This window comes from Budorcas taxicolor, chromosome 17, assembly GCF_023091745.1.
Source record: "Budorcas taxicolor isolate Tak-1 chromosome 17, Takin1.1, whole genome shotgun sequence".
NCBI lineage: Eukaryota > Metazoa > Chordata > Mammalia > Artiodactyla > Bovidae > Budorcas > Budorcas taxicolor.
The window spans coordinates 61278768-61303609 of NC_068926.1; the positions used below are offsets into that span (position 1 = coordinate 61278768).

A 24842-nucleotide genomic window follows, 5' to 3' on the forward strand; every position below is an offset into this window, starting at 1 on the left:
CTAGTCCATCCCAAGATGGGATGCAGCCCTTTGAGTAGCCATGAGCCACTGGGGCAACCAAAGTCAGTTCCGTCCCCTCTTCATAATAAGGGTTACTAGTCCATCCCAAGATGGGCTGCAACCCCTTGAGTAGCCATGAGCCGTTAGCCAACCAAAGCCAGTTCCATCCCCTCTTCATTATAAGAGCTACTTGTCCATCCCAAGCTGACCAGGGTTCCTCATGACTTCCCCCACCCCTGCCCGCATCCCATCACACAGGCTTCCCTTGTCTTCCACCAAGCTCAGTCCAGCCTCAGGGCTTTTGCACTTGCTGTTCCAACCATCCTAAGACACCTACTCTGTTCTTGAATGACTGTTCTTTTCATTCAAACCTCAGCCCCAAAGTCACTGCCTCAGAGAGGTGGTCCTTGATGACCACCATCCTCCGACAGTGGACGGTGTAAAACTGCCCTCTGATCCCTCTGAGCACGTGAAGTCATCTTGCTCCCTTGTTTCTCTGTGCTTCGTGTCTGTCTCCACAGCTCCCTGCCACTTCTGAACACTCAGATCCTTGGGGAAGAGGCTATGCCTCCGTCCCCCTCCCTCCACAGCCTGGCAGAGTCGGGATTTGAACTCGGGTCTGTGGGGCTTAGCATACATGTTTCCAACCAACGCCACCTGCACTCCAACTCAAGATCCCTTCCCCACATGGCCCCGTTCCCAGGTACTCCAGCCCCTGCCCTCTCTCTTCCACCCTCTCTCGGTTCAGTCTGTCACTGATCCACAAACACCAGGGATTCCGGGAAAGAGGGACATGGCACCAGGAGCTGCTCCAACCTTGTCTGCTGCCTGAGCCCTCTGCGCGCCGCAGTTTCCTCTTTGGTTGCTTTCCCTCAGCTCCCTCTGCCGAGTGTGCCTTCACTTCCCCATCTGCTCTCCATCCCTGAACATCTCAGTCTGGTCGGCAACCTGTGCCTCCACATTCCTCTTTGGCTTCCCTTTGGCATAATGCCCCTGGCCTGTTTTCCCATCTGGATCTATTCCAAACCCATTGGGTTGAGTAACACTGGGAGCCTCAGTTTTCCCCTCCAGATGCCCAGGGCTGGGTGACACCCCCTCCATCTCGTGTCTCTCTTCACATCCTCTATCCCTGAGCCTCTTTTAGGCAGGCTCCCATCCCTCGGTTTCCCCAACAGCAGCTGTAGGACAGACAGGCTGGAATCCACTAGAAAAGGGCTGGGAGCCACGCCTCCTCCTGTTCACCCAGCCTGACCCCTGGGCCCCTCTGGGAGTGGAGCACGTCAGCTCCAGGACTCTGACGCACAAAGGCCTTATCAGACTCCTATCAGGTAGGGGCTACAGTGGCGGGAGGGGGCTGCCCCCTCCAGACCCTGGATCTCTCCAGACCCTTGGCCTCTCCCACGGTCCCTGCCCCACCTCAAGTGTGGGGAAGCTGGCCCCTGGCCCATCGCCTGCCCAGTCTGCTTGGCGTCTGGTGTGTGCGTGCTAAGTCACTTCAGTCGTGTCTGAATCTTTGTGACTCTATGGACTGTAGCCCTCTCCAGGCTCCTCTGTCCATAGCATTCTCTAGGCAAGAATACTGGAGTGGGCTGCCATTTCCTACTCCAGGGGTATCGTCCCAACCCAGGGATCGAACCCACATATCATCTGCATTGGCAGGTGGGTGCCTGGAAGCAGTCAGTATTCAAATCCCAGCTGTGTGACCTTGGGCAAGTGACTATGCCTCTCTGAGCCTGAGTTTGCCCATTCATAAAATGGCAATGCCAATAAGACTCTAAAAAGTGTTAAGCACAGGACCTGGCCCGTAGGAAGCCTTCGACCACATATAGCCGCTATTGTGAATGACAGAAATAACTCATTATCAGCTGAGGCCTCCTCCAAGCCAGGGTTGGAGCCCTCTCAAACCTGGGGAGGTTTCAGAAAGATTCTGAGCCCTCTCCCTTAGGAGAGGGGAAAGAGGACATACCCCCCTCTAGGAGTCCCCATGGGCATGGAGATCCCAGCATGCTATGAGGGAGCCCCTCTGAGAAGGGCACCAACAGCTAGGGAAACTGAGGCAGGCTGGTGGGATCCCCAACTGGGGCCTAGTCACTTTCCCCTACCCTGGTACTGGGGTGAGGCCCACCTAGAGCTCACCTTGGCCTGGGAACTGGGGGGGAGGAGGGGCAACCAAGAGACTCAGGGATCACGTATGAGTCAACTCCCTCCCCAGGAGAAGCAGAGGAAGCCCCGCAAGCCATGTCTGGGTCCAAGGACAACACCCACCGCTCCCTTATGACCCTCACCCAGGACTGATAGAGACCGGAGCACCGAGAGAGGGAAACCCATTTCTGAAAAGTCTCCCATATCAACTCCCCAGCAGCTGCCAGGCGACCTCATTGCCTCAACAGTCCCAGAATTGCTAATGCTCAGGGGCTCTGAAAGAGCATCTCAGAAGAGGGGAGACAGGGGGCTTGTCCAGACACTGCATTGGCGCAGCAAGCGAGCTCTCTGCTTTCCTCAGATGCTTGTTTTGGGGGCCACTGATGAGGATGGGGGCAGCTAGAACTGCTCTAAGGAGCTTCCCTGCTGACAGAGCTCCAGGGCTGGGAAGGGGAAGGTTCATGAAGTCAAAGGCAGGATACCCTTCTCACTGGGACCCCCAGCCGGAGGTGTTAGGGCAGAGCTAAGACCCAGCCTGGGCAAAGGCTCAGAATCCACATTCCTGCTCCCCCTGGCCCCGGGGTAAATCCTAAGTGATTTTTCTACCCTCATAACTGCACGAGGCTTGCAGACTCCCTGTCCAGGGTTCCCCTTGCTCAGAGGGGAAATCCAGACCTGGAGAAGATCAGGTTCAAGGTCATACAGTCAATGTCCTGTCAAGGATCCCACACCTGTTCCAGATACCCACACCCTCAGAGCCCCTTCTGGGCTCCAGGCCAAAGCAGGAGGGGGACCCCTCCCTCCATTCTGCTGATTCAGCAACTGCTGACTCAGCCCGGAGGGAAGCACAGTTAAGGACTGGTACTGCGGGGACCCCATCACCTGGCTGGGGAGGGGTCTGCAGCGGGAAGTTGGCTCTTCATGCAGCTTAGCATCAAGGAAGGCCCCCCACAGGGCTGGGCACTGCTGGCTGAGGCGCTAAGGGCTCTGGGTCCAGAGGAACGGTTTCCCCCAGGCCTGGCCAGTGGGCCACCTGGTGACACTCTGCAAACCTAATCACCAGATGCTTGCAAAGGAATGCTGGGGCCGCCTGGATCCCAGGCCCTCTGGGGCCCCTCCCAGGGTTCTCTGAACCGGTGCCCACCCAGGCCTGGAGAAACCCCACCTCCAACACCTGCCTGGACTAAGGAAGGGAGCCCTCCACCCCTAAATCCTCTCCCTAGCTCTGACAGAATCTGATCCTATAAGCCCCAGGGCTGAAGCCCTGGAAGACCCCCTTTAGTATATCCCAGGAACAAAGACACCCCCTTCCTGGCGGCTGGGCGGGGCATCTGCTAAGTCTGAGTGCCCCCTCCACCAGGAGAGCGATGGGCAGGGGGCCTCTCGCCGCGCGACGGTGGATCAGCCCCAGTGTTGTTTTCAGACAAGAACCCCTCTCCCATTTCACCGACTTGCCCTGGCACGCCGAATGGGGCGACCCCGTCCCCATCCATGCCCGGCACGCCCCTCATCCCCGACTGGCCCCGGGGGTACTCACACATCCTTGGCGGGCAGCGCCCGGCCCTCCACGACGCGGACGTTCAAGGAGCTGCTTTTGGCCATGGCGCCCAGCCCCAAACTTTCCGACCAGGAGAGCGCCCGGGTTCCGAGACTGGACCGCGGCAGGGAGGGCGTCTACATGTCACCCGCAGCGAGCCTGGCACCCTCTCTCGGAGTCCCCGGGCCACCTGCCCGAAACGCGCGGGTAGCTGGACGGGAGGTTTCCGAAGGAGGAGAGAGGATAGTGACCGAGGAGGGGGCGCCTCCCTCCCCGGACTCTACAGGTAGGAGCTGGGCGCCGAGCTGGCAGAGCGCGCGGGGGACACACCGCCAGCCCTTGCCTTCTAGTCTGGCGCTTTGGGTGGGCAGGCGGGGCGGGCGGGGGGTGAGGGGGCGGCCCAGGGCCCTCCCCGCAATCCCGCCTCCCGCGGGGTCCCCCTCCCGCCCGTTCCCGGGCCACCCTCGCGCGCCCTCTGCCGGCACCCCAGCCAAGCGTGCCAGAGCGCACCCGCCGCGGAGCCCCGGGCGCGCGGAGGCTGGGACTGCCAGGTGGGGAGCGGCCCACGGCCATGATGGGCGTGGCGGCAGGCTCCTGCTGAGTTGGCACTGGGCACAGAACACACAGCGTGTCCCCTGCCTGCCCTGCTTCCAGCACGATCACACCTCTCCGGCTTTCCCCTGCCTGCCATCGCCGCACCGCCTGCTCGGTCCGACCTCCTTGCGCCGTCCCGGAGCAGTATCTGAGATCGTCGGGAGGCGTCGCTAGAGAAAGTCACACCCTTCCTGGGGGTCCTTTCAGAGTCCAGAAAGGGAGGGGCCTCGAACATCCCCTTCCATCTCTTTTAGTTCCCAATTAAATCCAGACTGTGCGTGCGGCAGATTCCACGTCACGGGCTGGCATTGCGGGGGAGGAAGCTGCGGCCGGAGGGGGAGGGGAGGGCTTGAAGATAACCACCACAGCGACGATAAAAAACCATCTCCAAGAGTTTGAACACTTGCTGTGTGCCAGGCACTGTTCTAAGCGTTTTACACGGATTATCTCTTCTTCCTCCTCACCATCATTCTATGTGCTACTTACTGTTGTACCGGTACCCCCATTGTACGGATACACAAACTGAGGTTCAGAGGGATTAAATAGCATGTGGAAGGTCTTACAGTCAGTAACTGGTTTGCCTTTCTGAATTTGAATGCTGACTCTGCCACTCGGTAACTGTGTGGTCTTGGGCCAGTCACTTAACCTCTCTGTACCTTGGTTTGGCTTTCTCATCTATTCCTATGTGATTATAGTGTCTCGTTCACAGGGCTTTGAGAGAATTAGATGAGATAAAGCAAGTAGGAAGGAAGCAGGTACAGGTGCCAGAACACCGACAGGCACATAAGAAGCTTTTCAGAAAGTGTTTGCTATTATCGTCCTTCAAGGCAGAGCTCAAATATCACCTCCTCTAGGAAGTCTTCCAGAATGGCCTCTCATGCCAGGCAGAGGTTTTCTTTCCTTTTTGTCTGCTCCTACAACTCCAGGTTTGTACATTTTTTGTACATCTCATTAAGTGAGATAATGTGACCAGAAGGGCCTGTCCTAGAACAGATACATACTCACACTGTCTCTCCCCATGAGTTTGTTGTTTAGCTGCCTAAGAGTTCTCAGAAGGGCTGGCTATGAGCCTGACTCACTCTGGTCATTTCAGCCCAGGGCTGGGCACCAATGAGTAGGCTCTATTTATGATGTTCTGGAGGCAACACCCAGATCGGCAATTCTGGGAGGGCCCCGCCCAGCCGCAGGAGCAGTCTATGACCTGCTTCCCTATCTCCCTCCCTGACTTCCCACCCAGCACGCCAGCCAGGCTGACGAGGAGTTCATATCCCTGGAATTCTCTCCCTGGCTAGCCACTGTCTGGTGAGTCCTCCAGCTTCCAAAGACTGAGCCTCAGTTATCCTATCTGCGAAATGGGCCCAGCAGATCTGACCCCCAAAGCTTAAAAGTATTGCAGCATCCTTCAACAGGGTCCGAAGGGTGATGCAGGGTTGAATTCAGAGCAGTAGTATCACCAAGGGAGTAGTTAAAACCCTCCTGTACTTTTTATCAGTCACCCCAGATCCTCACGAGGGGAAAATGGTACTTTTTATATGACTGCTACTTCAAGACAGATGTCCTGCTTTTCCCCACCTTCCTCACCTAGGTGGGAGATTACAGAGGAAACTTTTTCTTCTGAAAAAGAGATCTCACGGTATCTGGCCCCCAGGGACACATGAGATGCCAGCCAACCCACCACCAGCCACCTCAACCCATCTTCCAGAACTGAGCAGGGAGTTACGTTCTCAAATTCCCCTCATCTCCAGGATCCCAGGGTGGGGGTGGTTACAAAGGCTATGGACTCTGCCAGCCAGGCCTCTGGGGAGGAAACTCTGTCACCTGTCCAGTATCCGGCATCTGACCCTGCCACTTACCTGGAGCTGTGGCCACAATCCCTGTACTTTCCAAATGGACTGGCCACTTCCTGTTGTTCTGAGAAATTTGATCTGAAACTGGCAGAGGGTTTGAAGTCTCCTAGGACAGCTCTTGTCAAGGAACCAGAGGGGGAACAGTGGCCCACAGAAGGAATGTGACCTGCTAGAGGCCACTTAAGAGAGAAGAGGGCAGGCTCCTGAGTGCCCAGGCCTGGGGTGTCATGTGGGAAGGGTCTTACCTTTCTCACAAGATTGTTGTACAGTTAATCAAGTTGTCTGTGTAAGGCATTTGGTATCATTCCTGGTACACAGCAGGTGCTCAAGAAAAGATTAGCCACTTCCCCCTTCCTCTGACCATTTTCAAGACAAACCAATAATCATTCTTGCCAGCTCCCTATATAGTCTAGCACCCATGGGATGCACACAGCAGGTGCTTCATGAAGCCAAACAGGAGGAGATACTGAGCTCAGGATATTTTTTAATATTTGTTTATTTTTGGTGTGTTGGGTCTTAGTTGCCCCACACAGGATCTTTTGTTTTGGCCCGTAGGCTCCAGAGTACATGGACTCAGTAGTTATGAACCATTAGCTTAACTGCCCTGCGGCAGGTAAGGTCTTAGTTCCTGGACCAGGGATGGAACCCGGGTCCCCTGCATTGGAAGACAGGGCTACCAGGGACTGGGCTACCAGGGAAGTCCCCTGAGCTTAGGATTTAAGAGCAGAGGTTTTAACATTCAGCCAACCTGGTGCTGAATCCTGGCATCTACACTTATGAGCTGGATCCTCTTAAGCAAGTGAGTTACCCTCTCACTGCCTCAGTTTCCTCACCTGTAAATTGGGACTAATACTAGAGCCCACCTCATAGGCTGGGTGTGAGGATAGGATGATTTAACATCAAACATTCAGCTCAGCCTGGCATACAGCAGGTATTCATAAGTATCATGACCATCATGGAACCTCCCGATCCCACCACTGTGCCTGACATTGAGCCCCACTGAGTGACTGAGCTCTGAGCCTGGATTCTAAGGAAGTGGCTGGGGTGGAGTGCCAGGCCCAGCCCTGAATTCCGGGGATGGATGGAACAGCCACCCTTCAGTGGATCGTGGTCACGCAATCTACACAATCCACTGAAGTGTGGATTCGGCTCCGGGTTGCTGAGCTGGGGGAATCTGAGGGTTTGCATCCGAGCTGAGAAATCTGATAGTGAGATCCCAAGGTTGGGTTCCTGCACCCCGAGTGGGCCCCACCACCCAGGACTGGCTGAGTCCCACCCCTGCATCTGAGATGCTGGACCTGGGGCCCAGGGAGGCTCACAGACATCTCCCCCCCATCTTAGAGTGGGGATCAGGCTTCACCTCGGGCAGGGGGTTGCTGGAGGCTGCTTCTACTGGCTCCTCAGAGCCGGCCATGCCTATGACTTTTCAACCCTGTGTTCAATGATGCCATATCTGGAACTTAAATCAACCACGGTAGGAGAATTTGCACCATGGAAATCAGCAAATAAACACTGATTTTTTTTTTTTAATTTGAAAGTCAGTTTAACAACACACTCCCGGCCCCAGGCTGTCCGCATGACTCTCTAAAAACCACTCCTGAATTCAACACTTGTAAGATTTTACTCACATTGCCCCCACCCCACACTGTCTTTGCCCTGTCTTTCCACCAGGAAAGTCTTGACATTCTTTTTACGATCTACTTCCTGGCTTAAGTCCCACAGATTCTATTAAATAAATATTAGGAGGGGTGGGGTGAAATAAAGTGCAGACAATGTAAGAGCAATGTCATGAAACACTACACAGCTGTTTAGAAGAATGTTCTCGAAGACTTAAATGACAGGAAAAGTACTTAAAAAAAAAAAAAGCAAGTCATAGAGAATTCCCTGCCAGTCCAGAAGTTAGGACACCATGCTTTCTCTGCCGAGGGCCCAGGTTCAGTCCCCGGTCTGGGATCTGAGATCCCACAAGCTGTGCAGCATGGCCAAAACCAAGCAAACAAAAAACCAAGTCATGGGGAATACACAGTATATACAATCATATATAAGCATAAGCGTGATGCTTATGGTATTGATGCCATGAAATATTTTATCTTTTGGTTTTTGGCAGCAGCACGTGGCATGCAGGATCTTAGTTCCCCAATCAGGGATCAAACCCATGCACCCTGTATTGGGAGCATGGAGTCTTAATCACTGGACTACCAGGGAAGTCCCCATGAAGTATTTTATATATAAAATCCTTTTCATATATATAAGATGTTTACATATATATATATATATATATATATAATTCTTTTCTTACTTAACAAATGTATATTGGGCACCTACTATATACTAGGCAGTGGAAATGCAGTGAGGTACAGACAGCCCAGCCCTGTTCTCTTGGGCCCGTAGGAGGGTGATAAGTAAGAGGCAGCCAGGAACAGACCTTCAGTAGAAAGCACGAAGCGTCGTGTAGCCGATAAAGCATGCATGGAACTGGAGGGCTTTCTTCGGCATAATGACATGTGCTTCTTTTTAATCAGGAATTATAATCAGAAAATGATTCCCACTTCTGATCTCTGAAAGCCCCGCTGCCCCACTCTGTGTGTTGTAGCTCTGCTTGCAGCCCCCCAGGGAGCCTGGCCGGTGGCACAAAAGGCAGCAAAGACCAGCCCCCCTCCCCACTCCCCGAGGCTGGCACTGCTCTGTGACCTTGGTCTCCTATTCTCTTGTTTTGTGGTGATTTACATGCTCTTATCTTCTAAATGTCAGGGACAATGTCTGATTCATGCGGTACCTCCCACACTGCTTGGCACAGAAGAAAAACTCAAAACACACTCTCTGGGTTAAGTAGAACTTGGTTCCCCTGGAGGGCTGGAACCTGGCCTCTCTCCTGTGATATTGGTGATATTATTATTTACTTCCTTTCTCCCCACAGTGCCTTCACCTTGCCAGTGCGCCACCTCTCTGCTGCACCCCTAACCTCAGAGCGGGAGGCAGATTCCTGTTCTGGCTCTGCAGACCTGTGCATCTCTAGATCTCAGTTTTCCCTGCTGGCAAGTGGCCCCATCTCCTCTGAGGCCAAGATCGCGGCCAGGCGGACCAGCCCTGCGCCAGGTTGGGGATAAGGAGCATGTTCTTTGTCTCAGGAACACAAAGTCCCGTTTGTGAGTGCCCGGCACGATTCTGGGCAGGAAGCCACGTGGGACAGGAGGCAACACTGGGCGGAGTGGGCTGGATTTCCAAACCCCCATTTGCGGGCTGGCTGCCGAGGAAGCAGGCCACCAAGTCCCCTCCTCCCACGGCCAGAAGACAAGGTGTCTGTCTGTCAGGCCACACCGCAGCTTCCTTCTTCCTCAGTCCTACCCCAAAGTGCCCCTCCTCTGGCCTCCTGCCTTGGAATGGAGAAGTAGGAAGGGGGAGGCTGACCAAGCGTGAGACTGGGGGTGGGGGGAGTGGATATTTCCAGAGCCTGTGGGTTTGTGGCCAAGAGCAAGGCCAGCTGAGAAGCTGTGTCTTGTCCTCTGTCGCTCAGCAGCCCCACTCCATCCCCTAGGACGTGGGGACAGAGACGGGGTTGGGGGGGTCCTACCTCAGCAGTGTGGCAGAGGAAAAACCCCAAAGAGGGAGCAAAGCCAAAAACTTCAAAAGGAGGTGGGAGCAATGCCCCCATTTAACAGAGAGGAATGCTGAGGCCTTGGCTGGGGGTGGATCCACCAGCCACAGAGCTCAAGCCACAGTTCCAGCCTTCTGAGGACTAGTGTTTGTGTAGGGACTGTCTCCCTGCCTCCAAGCCAGAAAGCTCCAAACCAGAGATGGGTTATCTCTCTATAAACAAACCCCAGGGCCCTGCACCTCTCAACCTGTGTGTCCTTGGAGGAGTCACTTACCTCCTCTGAACCTCCATCCCTTGTCTGTCATTTCTAATCCAGATACTGCCCTTCCGTGGCCCTATACAGTCCTCCTGACAGACATTTTTTTCTTTTTTGCTGCGTTGGGTCTTAGCTGTGGCACATGGGCTCTCTAATTGTGGGGCGTGGGCTCAGTTGCCCCACAGCATGGGGGATCTTAGTTCCCCAAGCAGGGATTGAACCCGTGTCCCCTACATTGGAAGGCCGATTCTTAACCACTGGACCACCAGGGAAGACCCCAATCAAACTTTACAACACAGACTTTTGTTCTCTTCTAGGCAGGGCCATATCCTCCTGCCTTGGGACTTTTGCATGTGCTGTTCTGAAAACCTGGAGTACCTTTCCTCTCCTCTACTCGCCCCTTCCTACCCTTCAGGCCTGGGTTCATATGTCACTTCCACAAGGAGGCCTCCCTGCCCTCCTCCTTGCACTCTGCACCTCTCCTGGCAATCCTAACAGAGTGTAATGATGTATTTACAGAGTGATTTGATTCATCTGGCCTCCCCATTAGCCTCTACTGCTGCTACTAAGTCGCTTCAGTCATGTCCAACTCTGTGTGACCCCATAGACAGCAGCCCACCAGGCTCCCCCGTGCCTGCGATTCTCCAGGCAAGAACACGGGAGTGGGTTGCCGTTTCCTTCTCCAATGCATGAAAGTGAAAAGTGAAAGTGAAGTCGCTCAGTCCTGTCTGACTCTTTGTGACCTCATGGACTATAGCCCGCCAGGCTCCTCTATCTATGGGATTCTCCAGGCAAGAATAATGGAGTGGGCTGCCCTTCTCTAGGGGATCTTCCCGACCCGATTGAACCCGAGTCTCCGGCATTGCAAGTGGATTCTTTACCATCTGAGCCACCAGGGAAGCGAGCCCCGTGAAGACAGGTTTTCTCTTATCCACTGCTGTATCCTCACACAGTACCTGGCACATAAAAGGTGCTCCGTAAACATTGGTTAAAAAAACCTGTCAAAGAAGAGAACTTAAGAAGGGAAGGAGGCACACCAGCTTCAGGATGATGGTATCCTCTGGGGAGGGAAGGAAGGGAATAGGTCTACGGAAGGAAAGATCCTAAAAGGGGCTCAACTTGGGGCTTCCCTGATGGTCCAGTGGCTAAGACTCCTCGCTCCCAATGCAGAGGGCCAGGGTTCAATCTCTGATCAGGGAACTGAGGTCCCACTTGCTGCAGCTAAAGATTCCTCATGCTGAAGCTTAAAGTCCCCATGCCGCAACTAAGAACCAACACAGCAAATAAAATAAATAAATATTTAAATAAAAAGGGCTCAACTGTCTCTGGAGTGTTGTGGTTAAAGAGAATGGACTCCACATCCAGATGGCCTGAGTTCAAAACCCACCTTTAACTTGATACCACAAGCACACTCCATAAAAGAAAATGTGACAAATCAGACCTCATCCCAATTTAATACTTCACAAAAGACCATCTGAGGAGAATGAAAAGAGGAGCTACAGACTGGGAGAAGATACCAACAGAGGACTCTCTGGAACATCTCGATATGTATCTAGAATATTCAGAGAAGTCTCAAAACTCAGTTAAAAAAATCCAATTAGGACACAGGCAGCAGACAAGAACAGATATTTTGCTAAAGACGATATACAGATGGCAAAGAAGCACGCGAAAAGATGGTCACCATCATTAGCCAGTAGAGAGATGCAACGTAAAACCACAGTGAGATATGGCTACACACCAATCAGAATGGCTAAAACAAAAAAATAGTGATGGCAGTGAGGATGCAGAAAAAAGCTGGATCACATACATTGCTACTGGGAATATAAAATGCTGCAGCCGTTCTGGAAAAGTATATGGCAGTTTCTTAACTTAAAAACAAATAAAACTAAACAGGCACTGGCTATATGACCTAGCAATTGTACTCTCCGGCATCTATACTGGAGAAATGAAAACTCATGCTCATACAAAAACCAGGAGAGGACTCGTCACTGAGGCCTTATTCATAGTAGCCAAAGACGGGAATCAACCCAGATATCCTCCAACATGAGTGATTTCTTTTTTGGCCCTGCCTTGCAGGATCTTAGTTCCCCAAGTAGGGATGGAACCTGGAGTCCCTGAAATGGAAGCTTGGGGCCCGTTCCTAACCACTGGGCCCCCGAGGAAGTCCCATAGCGTGAGGTACATCCGTCCCATGGAATGCGACTCAGCAACCAAAGAGAATAAACATCTGTAGCAAGCAGCATGGATCTCAAGAGAATGATGTTGAGTGAAAAAAGCCATCTCAAGCGGTCACACAGCATATGATTCCAGTTCCTGTATGACATCCCTGACATGACAGAATAATACAGCTGGGGAACAGATGAGTGGAGGCAGTGGTCAGGGAGGCAGGAGGGAGAGGATGAGTGTGGCTATAAAAGGTTAGATGGAAGCACTCTCGAGATGAATGTTCTGTATCTGGACTGTGGCAGTCATAGGAATCGACATGTGATGTAACAGCATAGAATGAAGGAATTCCCTGGTGGTTTAGTGGTTACAACTCTGATCTTCCACTACCAGGAGCCCAGGTTTGATCTCTGCTCAGGGCACTAAGATCCTACAAGCCTCACTATTTGGCCAAGTAAATAAATAATGTTTAAAAATTGCATAGAACCAAATACACGCACACACACATATGCACACAAACAAGCGCATAGAAAATGGGGCAACCTAAATAAGGTGGGAGGATTTTAATCAGTGTCCGTATCTGACTGTGATCCGGGCTGTAGTTGAGCGAGATGTCACCACTGGGGGAAACTAGATGAAGCAGTATGGCTTCTCTCTTTTTATTTCTTAAACTGCACAGGAATCTACAATTGCTGGTAAGTAAAAAAGCTGTATCCATACAGCTATCCATCTTTTAGAATGACTTTTACAAATGTAAAACTGACAGTCCCAACTGCTGGCAAGGAGATGGAGCAATCCAAACTCACATGCATTGCTAGTGTGCGTATAAAACAGTGTAGCCCCTTTGAAAACCAGCTTTGCAGCTTTTTGGACAGTTAAACATGCACTTACTATATGGCCCATCTATCACACGCCTATGTATTTGTGCAAGTGAAAGGAAAGCTTCTGTTTGCACATAAGCCCTGCACGTGAACACAGGCTATATTTATAATTGCCCAGAATTAGAAATAATCCAAGTGGAGGACAAATAATCAAACTATAGTATGTTATCAAATACTACTCAGTAGTGAAAAATGCATGTCAGTGTGCACACGTCAGTATGAATGAATCGCAGATGAATACGGCTCTGTGGAAGAAGCCAGACTTGAAAGACTGATCATCTATGCAAGTCCACTGAGGATATTCTGGAAAAGGGAAATCTACAGGGAAAGGGAACAGGTCAGTGATTGCCAGGGGCTGAGTGAGGACAAAGTGGATTATAAAGGGACATGAGGACTTTGGGGGGGGTGATGAAAATATTTTGTGTCTTGACTGTGGTGGCTACACAACTTAATGCATTTGCTAAAACCCATAGAACTGTATGCTCTATATACACGGTGCTAGTGGTAAAGAACTCGCCTGCCAATGCAGGAGACATAAGAGACTCAGGGTTCAATCTCTGGGTTGGGAAGACACCCTGGAGGAGGGCATGGCAAGCCACTCCAGTATTCTCGCCTAAAAAATCCCATGGACAGAGGAGCCTGGTGGGCTACAGTCCAAAGGGTCGCAAAGACTTGGACACGACTGAGCATGCACGCAACACAGCTGATCACACAGCCGTGTTAGTGAAGCCCTGTCCCACCCATCCGGGAGGAGGTTTAACTAGCCATGGGGCACCAACAGTAGCAAATTCTTGGCCAAGAGACCCACGTCCTGTTCACTGCACCCCGACTTAGATTGGCAGTTCAAGGCTCCTCCAGAAAGGGCAGAAACTGCCCCCTCGCTGCAACCCCCTCTCTCTGGTGGGGAAGGGAGCGGATTCTCCAGTCCCGGGCTGGCAATGGAATGTTGTGTCGTTGCCCAGGCGACCAAGGCCTGCTGGGTGGCTGCCTTCCGGGAGTACTGAGCATGCAAACCGTCCATCAGAAGCCCCCAGGGCCTCCTGCTGCTGCTGCTAAGTCGCTTCAGTCGTTTCCGACTCTGTGCGACCTTGTGCAAAATTCCAGAAAGCAAGCAAGCCCGGGGCAACTGCGGGAGAATGGCAGTGCCCTGGGAGGAATATTTCCAACTGGTTTTGGAAGAGAAACTGTCTATGTGAGTGGTGTGCAGGGTGCACTGAGAGGCAGCAGGATGGGTGGGCAGGAGTGGGTGGGTTGGCCCCTTCCTACCCCCCTGGATCCTGGCTTCTTCAGGCAGTTCTTGGTGGGGATTCATGGCCCCACTTCCCAGAGAAAGATGCTGAGGCTTGAAGGAAATGGCAATTTTCCCAAGGTCTCAGGGGTAGTTAGGGCAGAGCTGGGTCAATAATCCAGGTCTCTGATCTGTGCCTGAGCCCCACCCCTAGCTGATACCCAGTTGAGATGAAATCGTTTGACCCAAGGTGGGAAGGAATTACTCTCGTACCCTCTCCCTGAAAACTAAATTTTAGAGGAAGATTGGAGGAGCCTTGTCCGCCTTGTTCAGCACTGTGGCTGGAGGGGGTCCCAAATTCAGTATCATTTAATATATCATTATATATATATTTTTTGGCTGTGCGGCATGTGAGATCTTAGTTCCCCTGCCAGGAATCTGCCTGCAATGCAGGAGACCTGGGTTCGATCCCTGGGTCTGGAAGATCCCCTGGAGAAGGGCATGGCTACCCACTCCAGTATTCTTGCCTGGAGAATTCCATGGACAGAGGACCCTGGTGGGCTCCAGTCCTTGGGGTCGCAAAGAGTCAGACACGACTGAGCGACTGCTGCTTTCACTTTCACCAGGAATCAAACCTGTGCTTTCTGCAGTGGGAATGTGGACTCTTTTTTAAGATTTATTTATTTAGTTATTCTGATTTTTTTGGCTGTGGTGGGTCTTTGTTGCTGCACATGGGCTTTCTGTAGTTGAGGTGAGTGGGGGCTGCTCTTTGTTGCTGTGCGTGATCTTCTGATGGTGGTGGCTGGCTTCTCTTGTTGTGGAGCACAGGCTTTAGGGATGCAGGCCTCAGTAGTTGCAGCTTGCAGGCTCAATAGTTGTGGTGCGTGGGCTTACCTGCTCGGGGGCATGTGGGATCTTCCCAAACCAGGGATCAAACCAGTGTCCCTTGCAATGCAAGGCGTATTTAACCACTCGACCACCAGGGAAGCCCGAGTGTGGACTCTTAATTTAGGAGAGTCCCCCAGCTTCAGTCTCAGAGTCAGTAAAACGGGAGGGTTTCCCCTGGACCAGAGCTGGGCAAGCCAAGTGGAATGATAGCACATCCCTCCTGCTTCCGACACAGCTGACCCCGTGGGGCTGGGTCCAGCTGCTCCTCTCTCCTGGGAGCCTGGCTCCGGATCTCAGTCTCCTTCTAGACCCTCCCCCGCAGAGATCAACCTGGAGGTCAGTCTCAACTTGGCCTTACGGAAGAGCTGACCTCCCTGCTCCCCACTCAGCCTGCCATCAGTGGCAAAATCCTTCCAGCATCGAGGTTCCTCTTTGAACTCCCCTCTCCCTGCCTCATCACCCCATCTGCTCTCCTCTCCAGTGGTACCCAGAACCCACTGCTCCTTACCTCTCTACAGAGCCACGCAGACCAGAATCACATCCTCTCCACATTATCCTGTGATCTGTCCCGGGTCCCCTGCAGCTGCCCCGCCCCTCTTATTGGCCTTGCTCCCCACAGCAGCCAGAGGGGTACCTCCTCTGCCCCAAACCCTCCCATGCTTCGCATCTCACTCAGAGTCAAAGCCAGAGACCCCCTTCATCGCAGCCCACCACAGTCTGACCCTCGTAACTTCTCTAATTTCAATTCCCACCACTCTGCGCCTCCCTCCCTTCCCACCACACTGTCCTCCTAGCAGCTCCTTCTACATACCAAGGTCCTTCTCTTGGGGTCTGGCATTGACTATTCCCTCAGCCTAGAATCTGTTCCCTGCAGCACCCACATGGCTCCCTCCCTCTTCCCCTTCAAGTCTCTGCTCAAATATCCCTTTCTCAGAGACTTGTCTATCTCCCTATTGAGAGATTTCCTTTAGTCTGCTGACTTTTTCATCTCAGTCCCTACCGTGACCCAGCATAGTTTATTTTTATTATTATTTTTTTGGCTGCACCACACAGCATGTCAGACCTTAGTTTTCTGATCATTAGTCAAACCTGCACCCCATGCTTTGGAAGCCTGGAGTCTTAACCACTGAACTGCCAGCAAAGTCCCTGAAAGTGTGAAAGTGAAAGTGTGAAAGTGAAAGTGTTAGTCGCTCAGTTGTGTCCAACTCTTTGTGACCCCACGGACTGTAGCCAACCAGGCTCCTCTGTCCATGGGGATTCTCCAGGCAAGAATACTGGAGTGGGTTGCCACGTTCTCCAGGGGATCCTCCAGACCCAGGGATCGAACCTGGGTCTTCCATGTCTCAGGCAGATTCTTTACCATCTGAACCACCAGGAAGCCCAGGGAAGTCCCTAGCATTGTTTGTTGTTTGTTAGCTTTCTTTTCTGCATTCCCTAGTGGGATGCCAGCTCCTGGAGACCAGGGATCTGTCTGTCTTGACCAAGACTGTACCCCCCAGTGCCAAGAACAGTGCTTGGCACAGAGTAGATTCTCAGGACAATTTGCTGAATAAGTAAAAAGTTCCACAGCCAGGAGGTGGCTAATAGAGGCATGTTAGGCACCGCTGGAGAATTTGGGGGCCCTACCTCCTGCCTCCTTTACTCCCACTTCCTTTTGCCCCTCCAGGAAGATCCCGGAGCAGAACATGGACCACGTCCCCCCGGTCCTGCGTCTCTTGGAGAAGAGGCAGGAGCTGGTGGATGCAGACCGGGGCCTTCAGGCCCAGAAGGAGGTGAGCCACTCAATGTAGTCCCTGAAACTTTGGGGGGACTCCAGACCCCTCCAAAAAAAGATTAGAAAGTGATGGAGCCAACTTATTACTACAAGGTCTGAGACGAGCCACTGTGCTGAGCCTTGCTTTCCTCATCTGTCAAATGGGGGTCAAATGAGATCAGTGGTTGGTGCAAATCAATGTGCACTGAGCAGCTACTGTGTGCAGGGTATGCCCTGGGATCTAGAAGTTTCACCACAGCCCCTGCCCTCATGGGCTCACAGCCTAGAGAAGAGAACAGACAAGTGTCCGGGTAGTGACTGCTGTGAGGGGGGAAGCACTGAGCAGGGATGGCGGGACCCCAGAGAAAGCCCCTGTCTCTACACAGGGATGGTCACGGAGGACTTCCTGGAGGAAGTGATGTCTTAAGGATGGCTGAAGGGCAAGTCAGCTTCTCCAGCAAAGAGGGATAGGGTGAAAAGGGAGAAACACACAGAGGGGACAGCATATACAAAGACAGGAAGGTGAGAACAAAACACAGGTGGGTAAGAGTCTGGAAAACAGTGTCAAAGGAGACAGGGTGAGCTGAGGCCTGAAGGAAGAGCAGGGATGCTGATGTGCAGGGGCTACTGGAGAGAATTGGGGCTTCATCATAGGTAGTGGGAGCCACAGGTAGATATGAGCCAGGGTGAAGCAGCAAGATTAAGGGAAAAAGATGAGCAGAGTTAAACATGAACCTGAAGCGCTAGATGACTTGAAACCCCAAATACACACAGATACCTACTGCTTATCGGCCAGGTGTTCGAGATCACAAAGGCCTCCCTGAAACAGCGATGGGAACAGTTGGAACAGAAAGAGCAGGAGCTAAAGGGGTCATTCATCCGCTTTGAAAAGTTTTTGCAGGTATGTGGAGACTGGTGGGGAGGGGAGGCAAGGCAGAGGTCACAAAGTCACAATCCTATAGGAGCCAGACAGGTCACAGAAACTTAAAAAGTGGGTTCACCCAATTGAAAAGAATAAAATAAGACCATCTGCAGCAACATGGTTGTCATACCTAGAGATTGTCATACTTAGTGAAGTTAATCAGGCAGGAAAGGAATACTGTATGATATCCCTTATATGTGAAATCTAAAAGGAAATCGTACAAATTAAATTACTTACTTACCAAACAGAGAGACTCACAGACTTAGAGAAGGAACTTATGGTTTCTGGGGAGGCAGGGCAGGGGGGCTGGCGGTGGGGTGGAAATGGGTGAGGAACGGATGGTTATGGAGCTTGGGATGGACACGTACACAGTGCTATATTTACAATGGATAACCAACAAGGACCTACTGTATAGCACAGGGAAATTTGCTCAATGTTATGTGGCAGCCTGGATGGGAGGAGAGCTTGTGGGAGAATGGATACATGTGTAATTTATGGCTGAGTTTCACTGTTCACCTGAAACTATCACAACATTGTTAATCCGCTTCAGTTCAGTTCAGTCGCTCAGTTGTGTCCGACTCTTTGCGACCCCATGAATCACAGCACACCAGGCCTCCCTGTCCATCAGCATCTCCCAGAGTTCACTCAAACTCACGTCCATCGAGTCAGTGATGCCATCCAGCCATCTCATCCTCTGTTGTCCCCTTTTCTTCCTGCCCCCAATCCCTCCCAGCATCAGAGTCTTTTCCAATGAGTCAACTCGTCGCATGAGGTGGCCAAAGTACTGGAGTTTCAGCTTCAGCATCATTCCTTCCAATGAACACCCAGGACTGATCTCCTTCAGAATGGACTGGTTGGATCTCCTTGCAGTCCAAGGGACTCTCAAGTCTTCTCCAACACCACAGTTCAAAAGTATCAATTCTTCGGCACTCAGCATTCTTCACAGTCCAACTCTCATATCCATACATGACCACAGGAAAAACCATAGCCTTGACTAGACAGACCTTTGTTGGCAAAATAATGTCTCTGCTTTTTAATATGCTGTCTAGGTTGGTCATAACTTTCCCCCCAAGGAGTAAGCATCTTTTAATTTCATGGCTGCAATCACCATCTGCAGTGATTTGGGAGCTCAAAAAAATAAAGTCTGACACTGTTTCCACTGTTTCCCCATCTATTTCCCATGCAGTGATGCGGCCAGATGCCATGATCTTCGTTTTCTGAATGTTGAGCTTTAAGCCAACTGTTTCACTCTCCTCTTTCACTTTCATCAAGAGGCTCTTTAGTTCCTCTTCACTTTCTGCCATAAGGGTGGTGTCATCTGCATATCTGAGGTGATTGATATTTCTCCCAGCAATCTTGATTCCAGCTTGTGTTTCTTCCAGCCCAGCATTTCTCATGATGTACTCTGCATATAAGTTAAATAAGCAGGGTGACAGTATACAGCCTTGACGTACTCCTTTCCCTATTTGGAACCAGTCTGTTGTTCCATGTCCAGTTCTAACTGTTGCTTCCTGACCTGCATACAGATTTCTCAAGAGGCAGGTCAGGTGGTCTGGTAGTCCCATCTCTTTCAGAATTTTCCACAGTTTATTGTGATCCACACAGTCAAAGGCTTTGGCATAGTCAATTAAGCAGAAATAGATGTTTTTCTGGAACTCTCTTGCTTTTTTGATGATCCAGCAGATGTTGGCTGTTTGATCTCTGGTTCCTCTGCCTTTTCTAAAACCAGCTTGAACATCTGGAAGTTCACAGTTCGTGTATTGCTGAAGCCTGGCTTGGAGAATTTTGAGCATTACTTTACTAGCGTGTGAAATGAGTGCAATTGTGCAGTAGTTTGAGCATTCTTTGGCATTGCCTTTCTTTGGGATTTGGATGAAAACACCTTTTCCAGTCTTGTGGCCACTGCTGAGTTTTCCAAATTTGCTGGCATATTGAGTGCAGCACTTTCACAGCATCATCTTTCAGGATTTGAAATAGCTCTACTGGAAGTCCATCACCTCCACTAGCTTTGTTTGTAGTGATGCTTTCTAAGGCCCACTTGACTTCACATTCCAGGATGTTTGGCTCTAGGTGAGTGATCACACCATTGTGATTATCTGGGTCGTGAAGATCTTTTTTGCACAGTTCTTCTGTGTATTCTTGTCACCTCTTCTTAATATCTTCTGCTTCTGTTAGGTCCATACCATTTCTGTCCTTTATCGAGCCCATCTTTGCATGAAATGTTCCCTTGGTATCTCTAATTTTCTTGAAGAGATCTCTAATCTTTCCCATTCTGTTGTTTTCCTCTATTTCTCTGCATTGATTGCTGAAGAAGGCTTTCTTATCTCTGCTTGCTATTCTTCGGAACTCTGCATTCAGATGCTTATATCTTTCCTTTTCTCCTTTGCTTTTCACTTCTCTTCTTTTCACAGCTATTTGTAAGGCCTCCCCAGGCAGCCATTTTGCTTTTTTGCATTTCTTTTCCATGGGGATGGTCTTGATCCCTGTCTCCTGTACAATGTCATGAACCTCTGTCCATAGTTCATCAGGCACTCTATCCATCAATTCTAGTCCCTTAAATCTATTTCTCACTTCCACTGTATAATCATAAGGGATTTGATTTAGGTCATACCTGAACGGTCTAGTGGTTTTCCCTACTTTCTTCAATTTAAGTCTGAATTTGGCAATAAGGAGTTCATGATCTGAGCCACAGTCAGCTCCTGGTCTTGTTTTTGCTGACTGTATAGAGCTTCGCCATCTTTGGCTGCAAAGAATATAATCAATCTGATTTCGGTATTAACCATCTGGCTATACTCCTATACAAAATAAAAAGTTTTGTTTTGTTTTTTTAAGTTGGCTTACCAATATAAGAGGGACCGGTGGGAAATACGCACTGCCTGAAGCATTTTAAAAAGCGTGGGAGAGGAGTGAGGGACCGAAAAGATTCTAGTTGAATTTGGCCCGCAGGCCATCTGTTTGCAACCTCTGACTCAACGTGTGAGTATTGGGACAGAGTGGCTGCGGCGAGCTCTGCAGGCTCCCAAGTCTCGAGTGTCGTTGTCTTCTTTCCATCCCTCTTTCCCAGGACGCCGAGGCCCGGCGCAGCCGCGCACTGCGGAGAGCCGAGGAGGAGCGGCACCTGGCGGGCCGCCGGGAGGCGGAGGCGCTGAGGCTCCGGGCTCAACTGGCCGAGCTGCAGCGGGAGCGCGCGCGGCTGCAGCGCGGGCTGCAGCGTCTGGAGCCCTGCGCGCGCCTGCTGGAGCAAACGTTGGAGCTGTTGCCCGAGGTGAGCGCCCTGCAGGAGGTTTTGGAAGTGAATCTTATTGTCAACCCCATTTTACAGACGGTGCAACTGAGACTCAGAAAGACAACCTACTGAAGGACACACAGGCAGGTGGGGGAGGGGGAATCCAGGAACTCAGTTCAATGAAACAATGAATTGACATTCATCACAGGCAGTGAAACTTAGCTGGGTTTAACGGTAGAGGTGGGGAGTGAAAGTCGGCTCAGTCATATCTGACTCTTTGCGACCCCATAGAATATGCAGTCCAAGGAATTCTCCAAGCCAGAATACTGGAATGGGTAGCCTTTCCCTTCTCCAGGGGATCTTTCCAACCCAGGGATCGAATCCAGGTCTCCCGCATTGCAGGCGGATTCTTTACCAGCTGAGCCACAAGGGAAACCCAAGAATACTGGAGTGGGTACCCTATCCCTTCTCCAGCGGATCTTCCCAACCCAGGAATCGAAACGGGGTGGGGAGGGGCGGGAGTAACTAACTCTTGGGGCGCAGGGATGTGTGATGCCCTCATTTCAGTTGGGCTAAGGAGGCACAGGGTTTGAGCATGGGGAGGGGAGGGGGCCGCCGGCCCGGTGAGTACCCCCTCCCGACCCCATCCCAGTTCCAAGAGGTCCCCGAACTGGTGGCGCGCTTCGACGGGCTGGCAGACATGCAGGCGGCGCTGAGGCTCACGGAGCGCCAGCGGCTCGCGGAGCTGGAGGAGGCGCGCGCGCGGCTGCAGCGGCTGCGGGACTCCTGGCAGGACGAGCTGCTTCTGCAGGCCCAGCGGCGAGCGCATCTCTTGGAGCGACTGGAGTCGGCGCGGGAGCGCACGCTGCACTGGGTACCGAGGCCGGAGGAGGTGGGCGTCCGGGATCCCAGGCTCCCATCGCCGCGAGGAGAGCCCGGGTTAATAAGAGGAGATGTGGCAACACTACTTTCATGAGCAGTTTTCCTTGAGAGAGCCTCGGGGATCTGACTTGCGGGAAGCAGAGGGGAATGGGGCTCCAGCCCTTCTCAGGCCGGCTCACACCTTAATGGGGCAGGGGGCGGGGTGTTCTCCAGGAATCCAAGTGGATTCAGATCCAGAACACGGCGGCTGAGAAGACCTTGCTCCTGGGGCGCACCAGGATGGCAGTACTCAATATGTACCAGCTGGTGTGTCAGCATCAGAGACGGCCACCCACCCTAGACATCGAGGACACCGAGGGGCAGCTGGAGCAGGTGAGGACCCCTCTGCAGCTCACCTCCAGCTTCCCAACTTTGGGGAACATACGGTGCCTGCGATCCCACCTTCTCTGGGTTGAGCGTAACCCTCTGGGATCAGAGCCAAGTCTCCTAGCTGTACGGCTGCCTAGCCCTCTGCCTGGGAGCCTTGGATTGGTCTCAACTCTGCTGCTACAAGGACAGAAGGAAGCTGGACCGTCTCTGGCTCTCAGCGGCCTCACTGTACACTAGGCCAGGGTATATACTGATGGATACAATACATTTATACCAAGAGTTCGTTTTAGGATCAAACAGTGCAAACAAGTGACAACATCGATAAAACCAGGGGACGGAAACTCACTTTTAATGAGTCCCTGACCCTCTGGCTCCTGCATGGACAAGCCTTAGCTTCCCCTGGGGAGTGTGAAGACGGGGTTGTACAGTGGTTTTTCTTTCTGCACAATGGCATCACAAAGGTCACTGTGTCCAAGGATGCCTGGTTTGTCTATTCACTCAGGTTTTTAAGGTGGTAGAACACGTGACCTGGTTTACACTGGAGGGAGGGGGTTTCTAACGTTGGACCCTTCTGTTAGGATTCTGGTGGGTGCCCAAAGCGTAGCCTCTGTGAGAAATGGAGGAAGCAAAGCGAGGCACCCCACCTTTGCCCCAGCCCATCTCACTCCTATCCTGTACGCCAGGCCAGAATTCCAACCAAATGCCAAGAACTGGATCCCCAGAGCCTACCTTAGTGCCACATCCTGAGTCAGGCGGATTCATGTGTACATCACTGTTCTCTCAAGTGTGGCCCAGGTACCCCAAGGGACAAAAGAAGACTCTAGGAGGGACAGAGGCTTGGTATGAAGTAACAGGCAAAAGCCAGTCCCTTTTCAACCAACTCTCTGATCTTTCCAAAGAGAAAGGTTCAGTAGTGTTGGGAGTTGGGGGTGATGACAATTATGCCTTTAACACCCGTTAATACCCCTGGTCTCCAGGGCCTGGGACTCACATCTTTTGTGGGCAACTGTAGCTGCCAGAATTCAGTAACCTGGGTTCATTTTCATTTTGTTATTCTTCCAGCTACCCCCACTTATGACAAGGGGTAATTTAATCTCTTTCCACTTTTGGTGGAGACATAGTTTCCTTGTCAGATGTTTATTTCAGTGACAAAGGTGAAGGAAGAGCCCAAGGTAAGATTACCATCATGTTCTAGGTCTTGGCACTGAATCCATGGGTGTTCATTAAGCTCGTATCAATAAACAGGTTAATTTAAACAAAATAAAGGAGAAGATGAAAGTAGGTCACACACTAATGAACATGACTGATTGAACTAAAAAGAAAAAAAAAATAACTGATGTAAGTGAAAATACTAACTCAACTATAATACAGGTGATAGCCAGCTAGAAAACTGAAAAGTGCCTGTGAATGAATTGCGTGGGAGGCTTTGACTGAGATGTTGGACGAGGCTTAAAAATCCTAGAAGGGTTTAGACCAGGTTCACTGCCCCTGGGGAGCCAACATTATTGCTATCTAATAGAAGTCTCTATCTCCCACCTCTGCTTTACACCCTCCGGTGTTTTGGGGGGTGGGGACTGGACACTCAGGAGCTGGGATCTGACTCTGGCTGTGTTGCGACCCCAGGTGAAGCTGTCCATTCTGGACCTCTCTGCCATGCTGGCCGGACTCCATCAGGCTGAGTCCACCGCCCCCACCTCCTAACCCGACCCAGGTGAGCAGTGGGAGAGGGACTCCTCGAGGGACCCAGCCCGAGGACAGGGGAGGCACACATTTCCTGCAGGGTGTGGGCTGAGCAGCTCTCACCAGAAAGATGGGAGGGCTGTGCCCGCTCAGACGGCAGTGGGGTGGACACAAGAGGCACAGAGCAAGTACTAAGTAAATGTGAGCTACATGGGCGCCCCCAAACCACATCCACCATGTGGCCTGGTAACTGGTCGTTCCTCCCAGGACAGTGGGGGCATTTAAACCAGCTGATGTTTGTCAGGTTGGAACGGGGCCTGGTGCAAAAATTCTGGGCAATTCTAGATGAGCATTTAGTAAGTAAAGTAAAATAAAGGACCAGCAAGAGGGTCACATGCGGACACCATTCCCAGTGCGTCTGCTCACAAAGGCTCCTCCACTCTGGACTGGCGCTGAGGGATGGCCAGTCTGAGAACCCAGCTGCAGGATGCAGCCCATGACCTTCGCAGGGACCCCAGGAGGGGCTTGAGGAGCACAGGGCTTGGAGGAAGGCAGAGGCCAGGACAGGTGTTGACCTCTGGGTGCGTGGTGGACTCTTCACAGCCAAGAGGAGCACTGTATGTTCTGATCCTTGACCCTACATCCCATCTGCCTCTCACCATCCAGTCTCAGGTGCAAGCCTGTCCTGGGACCCGAGGGCCAATTTCAAGGTCCTCAAACCTCGGCAACCTACCCATCCTCTGAGCCTGACTTTTTTCTTCAGGAAAGTGCAGATATTGGCAGAACCCACACAGGACCCACCCACAAGCTCTCGTCTCATCGGCACTCCAGCTGGAATTCCAGCACCCTGGTCTGTCCCTTCCAACTCAAGCAGACTGT

At 51.8% G+C, this 24842-nt stretch overlaps 2 protein-coding genes across 2 annotated transcripts in view; one reads left to right on the forward strand and one right to left on the reverse strand.

The window, feature by feature from the left end:
* RASAL1 (RAS protein activator like 1) overlaps nt 1-3786 on the reverse strand; it is a 31598-nt gene extending 27812 nt beyond the window's left edge. The window contains exon 1 of the mRNA XM_052654578.1: nt 3680-3786. Within this exon, the coding sequence (XP_052510538.1) occupies nt 3680-3744 (65 nt within the window). The 5' untranslated portion in view covers nt 3745-3786. The remainder of the gene's footprint in view (nt 1-3679) is intronic.
* A 10365-nt stretch (nt 3787-14151) lies between these two features.
* Nucleotides 14152-23984, forward strand: CFAP73 (cilia and flagella associated protein 73). Its single transcript, XM_052654613.1, has 7 exons — nt 14152-14207; nt 16798-16903; nt 17681-17785; nt 20871-21071; nt 21685-21924; nt 22128-22286; nt 23907-23984. The coding sequence occupies exons 1-7, from the start codon at nt 14152-14154 to the stop codon at nt 23982-23984; spliced, it is 945 nt and encodes a 314-aa protein (XP_052510573.1).
* The last annotated feature ends 858 nt before the right edge of the window (nt 23985-24842 follow it).